The sequence below is a fragment of the Sphaeramia orbicularis genome, chromosome 16 (assembly GCF_902148855.1).
Source record: "Sphaeramia orbicularis chromosome 16, fSphaOr1.1, whole genome shotgun sequence".
Taxonomy (NCBI): Eukaryota; Metazoa; Chordata; class Actinopteri; order Kurtiformes; family Apogonidae; genus Sphaeramia; species Sphaeramia orbicularis.
This window is the reverse complement of record NC_043972.1, coordinates 14,215,905-14,232,982: the sequence shown is the minus strand read 5'-3', so window position 1 is coordinate 14,232,982 and position 17,078 is coordinate 14,215,905. Positions and strand designations below refer to the sequence as shown.

General features: G+C 37.4%; 1 protein-coding gene across 1 annotated transcript in view; it reads left to right on the top strand.

The window, feature by feature from the left end:
* Positions 1-3,030: 3,030 nt before the first annotated feature.
* LOC115435301 (myelin basic protein-like) overlaps positions 3,031-17,078 on the top strand; it is a 250,896-nt gene continuing 236,848 nt past the window's right edge. The window contains exons 1-3 of the mRNA XM_030157618.1: positions 3,031-3,060; positions 3,333-3,489; positions 12,016-12,074. Coding sequence (XP_030013478.1) covers positions 3,031-3,060; positions 3,333-3,489; positions 12,016-12,074 — 246 coding nt within the window. The remainder of the gene's footprint in view (positions 3,061-3,332; positions 3,490-12,015; positions 12,075-17,078) is intronic.

Here is a 17,078-nt window from a genome sequence, read left to right as displayed (position 1 = left end):
TTTGGGGGTGAAGGAAAGATTGTAATTTGGATGGAAACACACCGGGGTTTTTCAAAGTTCAGGGTAATGCTCATTGTTCCTGCGGTGGAAAAGAGTCTAATGTTCTGTCTTTAGAAGGATTTGTTCACTTTTATACCATATTTCAAGTTTTTTGGTTCTGGTGAATCAATGTTGTAGAAGATGACGGTGTTTCCATGGTAACTACAGAGCCTCTGAACGTCCAAATATGGTCATATCTGATGACCATGAAAAGATGAAGAACTGTATTTGACACCAATTATTGACATGGATTGCTAGGATTAGTGGATCAACAAGAATTAAATATTATAGATCAGTAGATGGTTTAAGTTTTTGAAGGTTCTCAGAACAAAAACAGGGTTCTGGATGTTATGAAATGATGAAATCTCTGTATTTTTCAGCTATTTTGCTCATTTTGTTCCCAGTTTAGAAGGATGTGAGCACTATTATCCCGTATTTCACAGTTTTTTGGTTCATTTTTTCCTTATTTTTCAAGTATTTGGCTCATTTTATTCTCATTTTACAAGGTTTTCTACATTTTATCCTATGAAGGATTCAGATGAAACTGTATTTTACACCAATTGTTTACATGTATAGATAGGATTAGTGGATCAACAGGTCGTGAACAGTTTAGATCAGTAGATGGTTGTGGTTTTTGAAGGTTATCAATAAATACAGGGTTCTGGATGTTATGAAATGATGAAATCTCCGTATTTTTCAGCTATTTTGTTCATTTTATTCTCACTTTAGAATGACTTGTTCACTTTTACATCATATTTCAAGGGTTTTTGGTTCATTTTTTCCTTATTTTTCAAGTGTTTGGCTCATTTTATTCTCATTTTACAAGGTTTTCTACATTTTATCCTATGAATGATTGAAGTAAAACTGTATTTTACACCAATTATTTCCATGTTTTGATAGAATTATTGCATCAACAGGTATGAACCAGTTCCCTCAGTGGATGTTCGGGGGTTTTGCTTTGGGTGTTTAAGGGTTAATATTCCCATTTCCATCTGCACTGTGGCTGATGAATCTGGGCCTCTTTGTGCAGATGATTTGCTTTTCATACCTGATTGCTTTCTGCAGTTTTATTGCTCTGGCTGCTGTGGAGTTCCCCTTCTCCTTTGTTATAAAAACCTCATCTACTTGTGACAGATTTATGTTTGCTGCATTAATATCCTCGTCGTCTTCACACACAGACCTGACATGGGTGAAATAAACGCCGTCACCGTCTCTTATCGTCGCCGCCGCAGCTCTTTTATTCTCCTCAAATCTGAAACTCAACTGTTGTGAGATGTTGGTTCGAAGAGCGTCTCTGTGAGAAGAAAACGCAGATCCAGAAATAGTCGCCGACCGCAGAAAACAGGGGCACGGCCAAAATAATCCAACAAACTGAAAACATATGGAGGAGGTTTGGAGTGAGTGTTAACCCATAAACACCCAAAACATCCACTGGAAACATAAACCATCTACAGATCTAATATGTTTAATACATATTGAACCACTAATCCTATCAATAATTGGTGGAAAATACAGTTTTATCTTTGTTTTAAAATCTACAAAAGCTTGTAAAATGAGCCAAATACTTGAAAAATAAGGAAAAAAATGAACCAAAAAACCTTGAGATATGGTATAAAAGTGAACAAATCCCTCTAAAGTGAGAATAAAATTAACAAAATAGTTGAAAAATACGGAGATTTCCTCATTTCATAACATCCAGAACCCTGTTTTTGTTCTGAGAACCTTCAAAAACCAAAACCATCTACTGATCCAAACTGTTTAATACCTGTTGATCCATTAATCCTATCAATACATGTCAGTAATTGGTGTCAAATACAGTTCTTCATCTTTTCATGGTCATCAGATATGACCCATTTGGACGTTCAGAGGCTCCGTAGTTACCGTGGCAACACCATCATCTTCTACACCATTGATTCATCCGTAAAACCCATGGTGTTGGATCAATGACAGTGGATGGAAATGAACAAAAATGAATAAAAAATCTGCAAAATAATAAATAACGTGAAAAAATAAGCAACAAATGTACGAAAACAAAGTAAAAAAGGATAAAATAAGCAACAAAATGAACACAAATGAATGAAAAAACCTACAAAATAATAACATGAAAAAATAAGCAACAAATGTACTAAAATAAAGTAAAAAAGGATAAAATAAGCAACAAAATGAACAAAAATTAATAAAAAAAAACCCTACAAAATAATAATGTGAAGAAATAAGCAACAAATGTACTAAAATAAAGTAAAAAAGGATAAAATAAGCAACAAAATTAGCAAAAATGAATCAAAAAAACTCTACATAATAATTAATAACATTAAGAAATAAGCAATAAATGTACTAAAATAAAGTTTAAAAAAAAGAATAAAATAAGCAACAAAATGAACCAAAGTAATGAATAAAATGGACAAAAATTAATAATAAATCAACAAAATAATAAGTAACATGAACAAAATAAGCCACAAATAGAACAAAGTTAAGGAACAAAAATTTAAATAATAAATAAAATCAACAAAATGAACAAAAGCGAATAAGAAAATGAACAAAAAGGAATAATAACTCCAAAATAATAAATAATGTGAAAAAATAAGCAACGAAGGTACTAAAATTAAGTTAAAAAAAGGACAAAATAAGCAACAAAATGAACAAATATGAATAAAAAAAACAGCAAAATAATATATAACATGAAAAATAAATGAACAATTTACTAAAATAAAGTTAAAAAAACAAGCAAAATAAGCAACAAAATTAACAAAAAGAACCAAAGTAATGAATAAAATGCACAAAATTAATAATAAATCAGATTGGACTGAAACAGGCACTTTTTCTTGTTTTGTTTTTTTTTATTTATTTATTGTGAGCTTTAATGAACATCTTCATGATCAGTGAATTAAATATAGAAAATACAGGGTTTTTTAGAAAACTTAAATGTAGTTTCATTCCTTTTTGAACGCCCATAGAAGCGGATCTGGGTCTTTAAGGGTTAATCTAATGGTTATGGCGGCGCTGAGGTCATGTGACTGCGCTGTCGGCTCCATGTGAACCCGCCTCAGGTGATGTCTTCAGACGGATAATTGCACATGTGTACAGACTCTGGTCATGGATGAGAACAGATCTGACTCAGACTTTTGTAATGAAACATGCAGATTCCCGTGAATACGTTGGTCTGTTTTAATTTGATGTTTATCTGAGTGAATGCACAGCTGAGGTGGAACTGCCGCCTTGTGTTGCACCCCCCACCCCCCCCACCCCCTTACTCACTCGATTATGCAACAGTCTTTTCTTGCGAGTCCTTGCAGGATCTCAGCTCAGATTGTGCAACGTTTCAGAGTGAAACTGACTGCGAGGCGTTGGAGTCGACGGAGCAGAGTTCAGCTGATTTTAGTCCCGTTTCTGTTCTTACTGTGGATCGACAGTTGGCTCAGTCGCATATGATGCACTCCAGCTCAGATATGTGTGAGTGTTTTACACAGACGTTTCACTGTAGACCTGTGGAATTTACAACCGGCATGTTTCCTACGCAGTTAATGGTTCTCCACAGCAGAGACGTTCAAATGTGTTCAGTTCAGGTTCTAATATGATCTAAAGGAAATCAGACCAGTCAAATAATAACACAATCACATATAAATAACGACAAATACTAACTTAATCCACGTTTTAGTGCAAAAAAATAACATTAAATTATGAAAATTTTTACATTTACAAACTATCCAAACAAAAAAGATGTGAATAACTTGAAAGAAACTGAAAATTCTTATGAAAAATCTGCAATTTTAACAACATTATACCTTATTTTATCATATATTCAAGTGTGTTACAGATCAGATCTACAAAGGCACAACATATTTAGTAAAGGTGTCAAACATAAGGCCTGTAGGCCAAAACCGGACCTGCCGAAGGGTCCACTGTGGCCCCTGAGATGAATTTATGAAAAGCAAAAATTACACTGACGATATTAACAATCAAATATGTTGATATAATTTAGTTCAGATTCCACATTCAGACCAATATGATCTAAAATAAATCAGACCAGTCAAATAATAACACAATCACCTATAAATAATGACAAATACTAACTTTTCTCCACATTTTAGTGCAAAAAAAAATAACATTAAATTATGAAAATATTTACATTTGCAAACTATCCAAACAAAAAAGATGTGAGTAACCTGAAAAAAACTGAAAATATACTCCATATGTGAGCACAGTACTGTGGACACAAGAGGACAGTGAGTTCATGGAACAGTGTCCATGACTGGATCTGGGACAACATGTCCTTACAGCTGATTGGAACAGGACAAATGAGGACATCTGATTGGCTGTGTGGAAATAGACTTAGGGATGTAACGATACGAAAATTTCATATCACGGTTATTGTGACCAAAATTATCATGGTTATCATTATTATTGCGGTATTGTTGAAATTGTGCTCAAAATGTTCAAAAAGTACTAATACACACACTGAAATAATTTAACCAAGTTGTATTTAAAAAAACAACAACAACAAATAAACCAAATAAAATAATCAGTACAATGTACCTTCTGTTGCAGAAACATTCAAATATTAACCCTTAGTGGTCTGAGCCTATTTTGTCCATTTTTCAGTCCTTTAGGTTTTGCCTTTATATACTATATAAACAAATGTTTACTATACCCATGTTTGGGATCTGTTTTTCAGCACAACTTCATTTATATCATCTGCCTATTATTTTTTCACTTTAACCTACTAGATTAAAATAAAAGGACTAAAAACACAAAAAAATATATAAAATCCGATTTGAAAAATATATATAATTTATTGCATAAATAACACACAGATGCTTAACGAACCTTTTCAAAGACTTTAAAAGTGAATATTGGTTCCAAATATTAGGTATATACAATTAAAATTGTAATAAATTAAAACTATACTCAAATATTTGACATAAAAGCAGATTTATACATAGGCATTTTCTCTGGAAAAGTGCGGTAATCAATCACAGTTATCATGATAATTAGAATTTAAACGGTAATACTAACCGTCTGCAATTTTACCACAGGTTATTGTTATACCAGTAATCATTACATCCCTAAAATAGACACACCCCAATGTGATGCGTCAGTACTGTGACAGTAGACATTGCTATGTCTTATTCTTTGGAGAGGACGGTTTAACGTCTGTCTTCCTCATATGATAAACTTAGATTAATGTCCATCTGATGAGACGAACCAGCGATAATAATAACATGATGATTATCGTCATTGGCTTCACTAAAGCTGTTTTATTCCGAGGCGGTGTCGTCCACTTAAACTGTAGATGGATGAATCCAGAGTGTAACTGATTGGACTCGGTGTGGACTTCGGTGGACTGTGACATCAGTGGCATATGTCCACGTCCACTCATGACGCCCACAGAGCAGCGTGGGCTTTCCCAGATGGAGGATGCTCCAACCCAGCAGCTGTTGTTGTATCTGAGAGCTTTTCCACGGAGACGACAGCTGTTCCACCGCTTTGTGAGTCGGTCTCGGAGGGATTGGCAGCAGCAGAACCTCCAGAACCGTGTCATCCTGCAGCACTTGAATGCACCGTCACAGTGGAATATTTACACAGTGGCTCATTACTGCGCTTTGGCTCAGTTCTCCCCCCACTTCCACTGGTTTCACAGGTGTTTATGAGCCTGTGAAGCTGCTGCTGCTGGTGCTCATAAATCATCTAGAACAATGACAAACAGGTTTAATCTTTTGGCCAAATCCGCCATAATTTTTTGGATCTACTGAGTGAATGTTCCACGAGTGTGAAGTTTTCATAAAAGAGGCACCTGTCGATGTTCTTGACCTTATCAGGAGCGTTGTTGAATCCTCTGAGGTCACTTTGATTATCCAGCCTCATGTTTTAGCTTTTCCCCAGTGAACAGCGCATTGAACTACCTCAGCAAACAGGCACGTCTAATGGTAATAAAAGAAATGAAATTCAGTTTAGAATCTGTTTATGAGCGGTGTCGGATCATAAAGGAAGGACGGTCAGAAATGGAAGGAGTCAAACATCATCAAAGTCCTGTTTGATGGATGAAAATCTCCAAAAAAAAACACCGACTCTGATGATTCCAAAGGGTCTGAGGGAAAGGAGGTTCTTATCTCACTGGTCGATCGGATATGAGCTACTGTGAAGGCACCATCTTCGTTGTTTTCATCATTGTATTTGTTGTCATCTTTGTTGTCATCATTGTCTTCATCTTCATTGTCATCTTCGTAGTGATGTTCGTCGTCGTGTTCATAGTCATCTTCGTCATCTTAGTCGTCATCTTCATCTTCATTGTCGTCTTCATTGTCTTGGTTGTCATCTTTGTTGTTGTCTTGGTCGCTGTCTTGGTCATTGTCTTGGTCGTCATCTTCGTTGTCGTCTTCGTTGTTGTTTTCGTTGTTGTTTTCGTTGTCGTCTTCATTGTCTTGGTCACCGTCTTGGTCGTTGTCTTGGTCGTCATCTTTGATGTCATCTTTGTTGTTGTCTTTGATGTCTCGGTCATCATCGTTGTCTTGGTTGTCGTCTTTGTTGTCATCTTCATTGTCATCTTCATTGTCTTGGTCATCCTCTTGTTTGTCGTCCTCATCGTTGTCTTGGTCGTCGTTTTCATTGTCATCTTCGTTGTCTTGGTCGTCGTTGTCTTCATCTTTGGTGTCTTTGTCATCTTCAGCATCGTCTTCGTTAGCAATTTCTTCAAACATCTTCTCCAAAGCTACTGGTTGAATTCAGTTCTAATTTTATCTGTATCTTCCTTGGGACAATTTCTACAAAGTTTGTTCACAGTTTTGACAAATTTTGATTCTTGCCTATTTTGCCAAATATTTTAAATATTCTAAATGTTCCTTTCCTTCTACTGGTCCATCTGTTGATGGTTTAGAACATGTAAATAGTTCCAGATATCAGTCTAGTTCCTATTGATCACTGATAGAAGTCATATATGGACTGTGATTGGATGAGTTGAGTTCTCCTCCAGTGAAAGTCCCGCCCACTTCTATAGTTAGATTGATGTGCATCCAGACCACAGGACTGGAACATAGAACAGGATCTGACAACAGGGCATTGATTCAAATAGAACATGACACTGACGTACAGGGACACTGGGACTGTTTTTCTGAAGCTGCAGACGTGTTTTATCATAAAGGAAGGACTGTCAGAAATGGAAGGTGTCAAACATGATGAAAGTCCGGTTTGATGGAGGAAAATCTCCTAAAAGCCAAAAAAACCCAGGGTCTGTGATGATCGTGAAGGGTCTGTCAGGGGGAACAGGTTTTTCTTCATGTTGGTGTTTGATTCGGACTCTGAAACTCTTTTAGATGAGGCTCTTCCTCTCATTTAAACATCATAAACATCTGTTCTGTATCAGCTGGAGTTTTGATTCAAGATTCTTTTTATTGTCACTGTAGACACGCAATGACATTCTGATGTGCTTTGTAGAGTACTTCTTGAGTAAAAAAACAAAGAAATACACAACAGGAAATGCGAAGTTCCTCACATTAATGTCCATAAATCCTCTTGGTTGGTGTATTTACTGCAGACCTCTGCCTCCATTACAGGTTTGTTTATTTGTTTAATCGGATCCCCATTAGCACTGGTTGCTAGTTTTCCTGGGGTCCTGAACGAAAAGACTCAAATTCAAATACACGACATATACAATACAAAAAACATACAAATACAGGTTGAATTTCATACAAAAACTTTACAGAAGGAATATAAAAAGGGTCGCGCAGTTCATTTGACCGTACATCTACAAAACATTAGGTCAAAATGATTTTTTTTTAACCCTGTAAAGCCTGAACCATTAAATCACTGACAGAAAATTCCAGTTCTTTGAAAATGGAGCCTTATTGGTCCTTCTGAACAACCAAAAACATTTTTTTCAAACATCAGTTTCCATGTATGAGTTTCAATTTTGTATCATATTTGATCCATCAAGTCTCAATGCTCAAATATTATTTTTGAACAAACAAAAACATCATACAACACAAACATGTCTAACAAATTGTTAATTCTTTTTCTAAATGGTCCCAGTTCTTCCTCCTTCCTCATTAATGACAGTCTTGTAGTATCACTGGAAAGGCCTCTGGTGAAGGAACTCCTCTCCCTGGTGGATTATCTGTGTATTGCATGTATCTAATTGTACACATTAGGGATGTAACGATTACCGGTATAACAATAAACGTTGGTAAAATTGCAGACGGTTAGTATTACTAACTACTAGTATTACTAATTATCATGATAACTGTGTTTGATTACTGCACTTTTAAGGGAAAAAACCCTATGTATAGATCTGCTTTTATGTCAAATATTTGAGAATAGTTTTAATTTATTACAATTTTAATTGTATATATCTAATATTTGGAACCAATATTCACTTTTAAAGTCTTTGAAAAGGTTTGTTAAGCATCTTTGTGTTATTTATGCAATAAATTATATACATTTTTCAAATCGGATTTTATAATTTTTTGTTTTCTGTCCTTTTGTGTTGATATAATAGGTTAAAGTGAAAAAATAATAGACAGATGATATAGATGAAGTTGTGCTGAAAAGAAAGATACCAAACATGGGTATAGTAAACATTTCTGTATATAGTATATAAAGGCAAAATCGAAAATACTGAAAAACAGCCAAAATAGGCTCAGACCACTAAGGGTTAATATTTGAGTGTTTCTGCCAACAGAAGGTACATTGTGCCAATTATTTTATTTTATTTTTTTTAAATACAACTTAGTTAAATAATTTCAGTGTGTGTATAAGTACTTTTTGAACATTTTGAGCACAATTTCAATAATACCGTGATAATAATAACCGTGATAATTTTGGTCACAATAACTGTGATATGAAATTTTCATATCATTACATCCCTAGTATACATCAGGTTTTTCAAGAAAAAAAATATCACACTGATCATGTAGAGGGCTTCAAAACTTGTGTATCAAATATGATACGTTTGGTGTTATAGGGTTAAAAGTGCCTAAAGTTGAAAAGTCCTTCAGCTTTTTAGGTAATTCATTCCAAAGTGGATGAGTGGATCTAAAAAAGACAGACATTTGTAAAGCATTTGTTTTGGGGACAGTTGATAAATAAACTGGAGTTACAGGCCAGTCCAGTTTTGTATGAGTGAGTTTGATGAGAGTACTTGAGCTTTTCATAAAATCAGTTTGTTTGACTGGTTAAAATAAGATAGACTTCTCCTTTGTTCTGTAATGACAGATTATCGTCTTCCTTTAACCTTTGGCTTCATGTTGTTGGTTTTAATCAACGTGATATCATGACTCATAAATATACATGACACTTTTAATTAGTGTGTTATCTGTCTGCGTTATAACCTTTCTGCGTGTATGTTCAGGCCATGTCAAATACCACTGAGGGTTATGGTTATGGTTAGGGCTAGGGTTCAGGTTAGGGTTAAGATGATGTGAACTGGAGATTTTGGTATAAATTCACACGCCATCAAATGCTGTTAAATAACACGCGAAAGGTTGAAAATGCTTTGGTATAGAACGCCAAATGCAATAAGAACTTTTGTGACATACAACGCCATTTCATGATCAGTCTGGTTTTAATGGTCTTTCTTCTCTCCACCTGTTGTTGTTGTTGTGTCTTCAGAGCTCGATCTGTGAACTTAAAGACATTTTCAACCTGTCGTCTCTTTCGTGTTCCTCATTAAAACCTGAAATAGATGCGTTTGATGAAGAAAGCAGCGGTCGTTTCTTCTGTACTCACTCACCTCCAGATTTGTCAGATGCTGAAGCAGTAGGTAACGCTAATAATACGAGGCGTTTGTGGCTTCCAACGTTAAAATATGTTTAAAAAAAGATGCATCATCAGCTTCACGGAGCTTCACATTTAACAACGAGGTGCTAAAAAAGCAACCATGAGTTATTTACTGGCTGTGTTTTACATCAGAGGCACCAAAGAAGAAAAAAGATCACCTCAAAACACTAAACAGACAAAACAGCAGGAGATTAATACGAACAGATGGAAAATCAGGAATGATTGAAATGCAAGCTGTGGCTTATTTTCAGTCCGCTATAACCAACTTTCAGAAACCAACACTTGTTTTTTTTTTGTCATTTTTCAAGAAAAAGAGCCAGGATTTTACAGGTGTCAACCCAATGAACCAACCCTATTTATCCACAGACTGAATCAGTCACTGAATAAAAGATACAACTTATAGTTTCCACGTGTTTTATGGAATCATCCAGTTTAATTCAAACTAAAACAAACTACAGACGCTTATTTTAACACTGGATAAAATAACACTGTGTCTTATTTTGTTGACGTGCTGCATCAGCTATGTTAGTTTAGTTCTGTTAGCTTAGCTCTGTTTGCTTAGTTCTGTTAGCTTAGCTCTGTTAACTTAGTTCTGTTAGCTTAGCTCTGTTAGCTTAGCTCTGTTTTCTGTCGGTTTGTGTCGTCAATTACTGAACTAAAGACTTGTTTGAATCCAACAGACAAGGTCAGAACTGTCACAGTTTAGTCTGAACCGTGGATCAACAAATAACTACGGCAACTTAGCAAAGATAAGAACATCCCATAATAACTGTATACTATCTTCTTAAGCCTCAGAACCAAACTGACCTATGTAGAAGGAGCACTAACATTTCTATCCAACTCCATTCTGTTCATTTACAGCTGAGTCCAGTGGAGAAAACGACTCTAGTTTTGCTCTTGTCACTTCTTTTTTTTCTTGACTCTGACAGTTGTTTCTTTATGGTTCTCACCCTCAACTTAGCCTTGGCCTATACAGTAACTCACATAAATCCCCCAGCCCATCAACGGGCCCATCAATTCACTTCATATCTCTACACTCCAGTATATTGGTATCTTTGGAAGAACGTCACAGACCTTTGTTTTAGCTAAATATTTAAGATTTGAAAGTATAATTTCCACATATAAACCCTTTTATTGTTTGATGGAAATGTTCCCCTACATCTAGTGGTGAGAAATGGAACTAAATACTTGATAATTACGTCCATATTTGATGTAACTGGATCCATTCTTTTAAGTTAGACTCGTCTTCAGTGGAAAGAGCGATGCTTCTATTTTCATCATTTCTTTGCTTTGACTCTGAAAGTTGTTTTGGTTTTGGTTTAGTTGTTTGTTCTCGTCACATTCGAATACTTTCTTGTCATTAGTTTTCAGTGCATGGACATGGGCCACAGTGACTCACTACGCCCTCTAGTGGTCACTTAAATCTGTACAATCCAACGCATCTACATCTTTGTTATAAAGACTCTGGGGATAATTTAAGGTCTTTCTTTTTTATTATTTCACTGTATAAACAGGGTGTGATTTGTTGGGGTGGGTGTGTGGGGGCTCTGGTTTTTACATCTGTACTTCTGCTCAATGAATTTCATCCCAGGGGGGGACAACCAACCCATGTAAATACCATCAGGTTGTGACAGTTTTCTTCCACCTATATCCTACATTAGTGACACTAACGTTCACCTGAACCAAAATGTTGGTGGTCTCAGAATTCACAAACGCCCCCATGCACTGGGGCACTGTAAAGGGGGGTAAATGTGACAAATTCCTGGGGCCTGGCATTTGTGTGTCCAGTGGATACAGGCTAGAAGTTGTGAAAATTTCATGCAAGATCTGCTGTTTAATAGAGGAATAGAAACTGGGAGTTGGACGTTGAAAGTATGTAAAGTTTCAGTTTTGTTTAACGCTAGCGTTAGTTATGGACCATACCCCCATGTATAGAACTGCTACCCCTCCCCCCCAACAAAAAATGAACCCCCCCCCCCCACACACACACACACACACACACACACACAGTTTTTTCTTTGTTTGACAAATTGCACCCTGCGTATAAATCCTACATACAGACCCTTTCATCATATATTACATGCTGTGTTGTGTTTGGAAATGTTCATGTTTTTGTGTCGTTGACTGAAGTGAAAGTCTTTAACTGAGATAAGGAACTGTGCAGAACATGCTCAGTAATGCCTTTCTGTTTCTGTTTTTTTGTTCTAGTGTCTGTTAGCAGTATGGGCCAACATCTAGGAAAGAAGGAGTTCTCCACAGACAGTAAGGTAAGAGTCCTCAGCCCCAGACGTCTGGCTTTAGTTCCAGTTAAACTCTCCTGAACTAATCTAGTCCTAGTGTGTTTGTCAGCGGTCGTACGAGGTCAGTGAGGCGTATGTTGTACAATCAGATTTACTCAGGTCCTTTATCAGCTGGACTTTGGATCCTGTCGTGGAAGCACATGGATTTAACACCTTCACAAAGCCTTAAAGGTGGGGTCTGAGATCTTAGAAAAACGGTTTGAGCTAGCTACATTTTGAAAATACTCAATTCAAAAGTCCAAACCCCTTTCTTCAGACGTCCCTCCGAAGCCACGCCTCCAGAGTAGTGGCACGCGCAATGCTTGTTCCCGAGGGTTCACGAACGCTGCACAGCAACAATTCGCCGGCTGAGGCTCTGCTCTGCTCCTTACCCAGGTTGGGCTCCGACGCCGTCTACAGTCCGGTCCGGTCCGGTCTGGCCGAACCGACACCGGCTGAGGCTCCGTCCCCTGCTTCGCTCCCATACGCCTCGGGCTCCTACCCCGACTACGGCCCTGGCTCACGTATCCATGCATACCTCATTCAGTTTCCTCTAACCCCCCCCGCTCTTCCAGAACAGCCCCAGTTCAGACCTATGTGACTAATGTTACATTTCCTACTGGTTTATGTTAGTGACAAAACAGTTTGCCGGTGAACATTCCATCCTAATAGAACTAATATAGCCAAGTTCTGCCTAGCTTCCTGTGTAAGCGCTCCAGCCTCTGGGAACGCAAAGAGGGGTACGCGTGGGGGGGGGGGGGGGGGTGAGTTGGCAGTTGAGTTTGATAGATATCACTGTTCAATCATTTCGAGTGGATGCTCAAAATGATTGGATGGTGTTTTTTCAGTCCTGCCCGTTCCACAGGTGACTGATTTTTTAAATTTTTGTGTTAGAGCATTTAATTAATTAGTTGTAATCGGGGTGTGAAGGGGATTTTAAGGAATATAATAAAAAATGCTCCAGAAAAACATCTCAGACCCCACCTTTAACTCTGTAAAACCTGACGTGTCGTCTGGGGTGTAACGGTGCACACATTTGGACTGAACTGTTTGGGTTTGGGGTCTTCGATACAATACGGAGGTGAACTGATCACACATGTAGCCGATGTGAAGGTTCAAGGTTCAAGGTTCCTTTATTTCTACCCATGGGTAGATTTGTTTTGCAGACATAATGATTGCATTTGGCATTACAACAAAACACACATTGAACCTGTTCGGCGAGTACTTGATCTAGTGTCAAGTGCTCAGTGTTCCATCATCCAACAGTATAGCAGCATGGATAAGTAAAAGAATAAAATAAATAAGATCAAATAAATAAAAACAAGATGCAATAAAACACAATAAAAACCTCAAGAAGATAAAAACAGTCTGGGATAAAAACCAGGATAAGAACATAAAGTTTAAAAATTCGAAGTCACAATAATAATAAATAAAGCAAAGAATTAGAATAAATAACTAAAATAAGTAAATAAAGTACAATGTCACTATTTCTTCTTGAGCTCAGTGATAGCGACGGGAACAAAGCTGTTTTTATAAACGCTGTGTCCTGAACCTTGGGACTAAAAACCTCCGTCCAGAGGAAAGGAGCTGAAATTCACCCCATAAAGGATGGGAGTCATGATTAAGAACTGATGAAACCAGCCTCTGGACCTGTTTAGTGTACAGGGAGGCGGGACAAGACTGGGACTCACCAATCAGGCGACTGGACCGTCTGACTATTTGATTCAGTCAGTTTTTCTCTGCAACTGAGGTCTGATCGATCCACGGCACCAGGCAAAAAGATAAAACAGACTCAATAAAGGAACGATCAAACAAAGTTCAAATGGTTCGGTCAATGTGGAAGTGTGCCAGTTTTCTAAGGCAGTGGAGGCGCTGATGGCCCTGTGTACACACACAACACACACACTGGGGAAGCAGATGGACACAAACAGAACCCATGTGCAGGGTTTCCTCTACATACTTTCATTCATTCATTCATTTTCTGAACCCGCTTTATCCTCACTAGGGTCACGGGGGTCGCTTGGAGCCTATCCCAGATACATAGGGGCGAAGGCGGGGTACACCCTGGACAAGTCGCCAGTTCATCACAGGGCTGAACATATAGAGACAAACAATCACTCCCACATTCACACCTGTGGGCAATTTAGTTTAACCAATTAACCTATCAGTGCATGTCTTTGGATGGTGGGAGGAAGCCGGACTACCCGCAGAGAACCCACACAGACACGGGGAGAACATGCAAACTCCACACAGAAAGGTCCCACCCCCCGTTGACTGGTGTTGGAATCGAACCCAGGACCTTCTTGCTGTGAGGCACGAGTGCTAACCACTGCACCACCGTGTCGCCACTACATACATTCACTGCTGCTGAATTCTCAACACCACTGCAACCCCCCCCCCCCCCCCACCCCCCCCCCCCCCCCCCCCCCCCCCCACCCCCCCCCAAAAGAAAAACACTTTATTCTGAGGCTGGGGTGCCAATAAGGAGGGGGTAAACATGACAACAGAGAGTAGAACAGAGGCACAGAAGCCTGGTTAGATGTTCGAAGTGTGTTAAATTTCACTTTTGGTTTTCGGTTGTTACGAAGCACATCCCCCCCAACACACACACACACACACACACTGGTCTCCTTCACTGTACTGAAAACATATCAAAAATGTATCAAACCGAAGTCGCCTGTACCGAAAACGTGCCAAACCTAAATGTTTGTGTACCATTACAGCTCTGGTGTCGTCGCTGACACTCTGTGCATGTGCAGTTTGGATGGATGTGAGTCTGTCACTGTTTGTGTAATTGGGAAAATTCCAACAGTTTCTGAAACCAAAGACCAGGGTGTTTGTGCAGGTCTTGAAAGTCTTAAAAAGTCTTGAAGTATAGAACACTGTTTTCCAGACCTTGAAAAATCTGGAATTTTGTGTGAAAGTTTTAATGAAGTATGGAAAAAAAAGTTTCTGTCATAGTTGAATTTTAGAGTCTGTACAACGACACATAATCATATAAAATAAGAAATACATGAGGGAACATATGCAAAACTGGATCTGATTTCACTAACTGGTCGTTACTGGAATGATTCTACTGAAAGTTGTTTGTGTGATATCCATGTACTTTGGTGATTACTCCACCCCCCAAATGGGAGGCAAGGAGTATTGATTTTGGTTCAGTTTGTTTGTTTGTTTACACTTTAGCAGCAAAACTATTGGTTGAATTCAGACCAAATGTGGTTTATAGACAACCAGTGACCCAGAACCTCTGCCATATCTGCATTTGAATAAATACCTAAAAATATCGATATAGTATGTTTTAACATCGATACAGTATCGTGAAATGAAATATCGCGATGTATCGTGGAATCAATATTTTCTTACACCCTTATTAATGATGACTAGATTTTCAAAGTTTTAAGTGTTCTGGAAACATGGGCAAAAGGTCTCACACAGCATATTTTCTAACCTTTTTATAGTTAAAATAAGGAAAAAAAAGGCCAGTTGGACCATTTTAGACTAACCTGGAAACAGCAACATTTCTAGAATCTTAAAACCGACACAAAACCAAGACTAAACGACGATAAATGGACCTAAAATCTACTGGACGTGTCTGTAAAGGCTGTACAGTCTGTTTTTATTACTTCCTTTTTTTTTTTTTTTTTTTTACTTTATTTTTATTGTTTATTTTCTGTACATTACAAAACAAGACAAACATAGGGGACATCTGGGACACACTGACTACAATAAACCTTATGACCAAACAATTGTTTTTACTAATGTGACGTTGAAATGAAAATTGTCCATTTCTTCCATTTATCATGACTCTGTTCTTCAGTTTTCAGTTTATGGACCAGAATCTCCATCTCAAATATTCCATTCACAGTTTGTATCCAGTCGTTAGTTGTCGGTGGTTCTAATCTGCACCATTTTTTGGTATTAATTTTTTTACAGGCTGATAATAGCACTTTAAACAAATACCTATCATTTTTTCTGACATTATTACCAATAATACATCCGAAATACATCACCAAACATGTTTTAGGGCATGCATAACCCAATATCTGAACAACTGGTGAATATACGTGATCCCAGAATGATGCAAGTTTAGGATAAAACCAAAAGACATGAGCATGATTTACACTGACGTCTCCACATTCTGTCCAACACGGTTGAACTCTGGACACATATTTAGCTGTAATTCTGTTTTTATCACTTCTGTCTTTAATGGACACTAGACTCGAACGTCCAGGGACCAGGTTCATAAAGCTGTTGTAAACTGATGTATGTGAACAATTACCACTAAAAGCATGAACACACAGGTCATGATTTGTGGTTTAATAACGTTCATGAAGTGAGAAGAGAAAAGGTTTTTAGAGACAGTTGGAAATAAAAAGATCCGACAGTTGAACCCAGGGGTTTTCAGGGGCCACTTTCACTCCAATATGATCTGAAATGTAATGATAACAGTGAAAAAAAGTCAAATTACATCATCTTTAAAATCTGAATAACATGAACAACCTGAAATTTAAGAAAAATAAGTGCAGTTTTTACCTTATTCTGCCTCGGTTTATCATTTCCACATGTACATTCAACATTCAGCTCAATATGATCTGAGTGGGTTGGACCAGTAAATTTATAACAGCAAAGACAAAAAAATACATTATGACAATTTACATCTACAAACTAACCTTTAAAAATGTGAATAGCATGAAAAAAGTGAAATTTCTTGAGAAAAATCAGTGTAATTTTACCAATATTTTGCCTCAGTTTATCATTTATACATGTTCATTATAACGTACAGATCACAGTGGATCTACAAATACACAAAATATTTAATAAGACTGAATATTGATACAATTTTAAAAAAGAAAGACAAAAAGAAAAACAAAAGAACTCGCAACTTAAAAAGGCCGCCGCAACACCCTCATAATTCTTATACACATATATACACACACTTACAGCATGTACATAAACATATACATAAACACACACTACCCCCCCCGTACC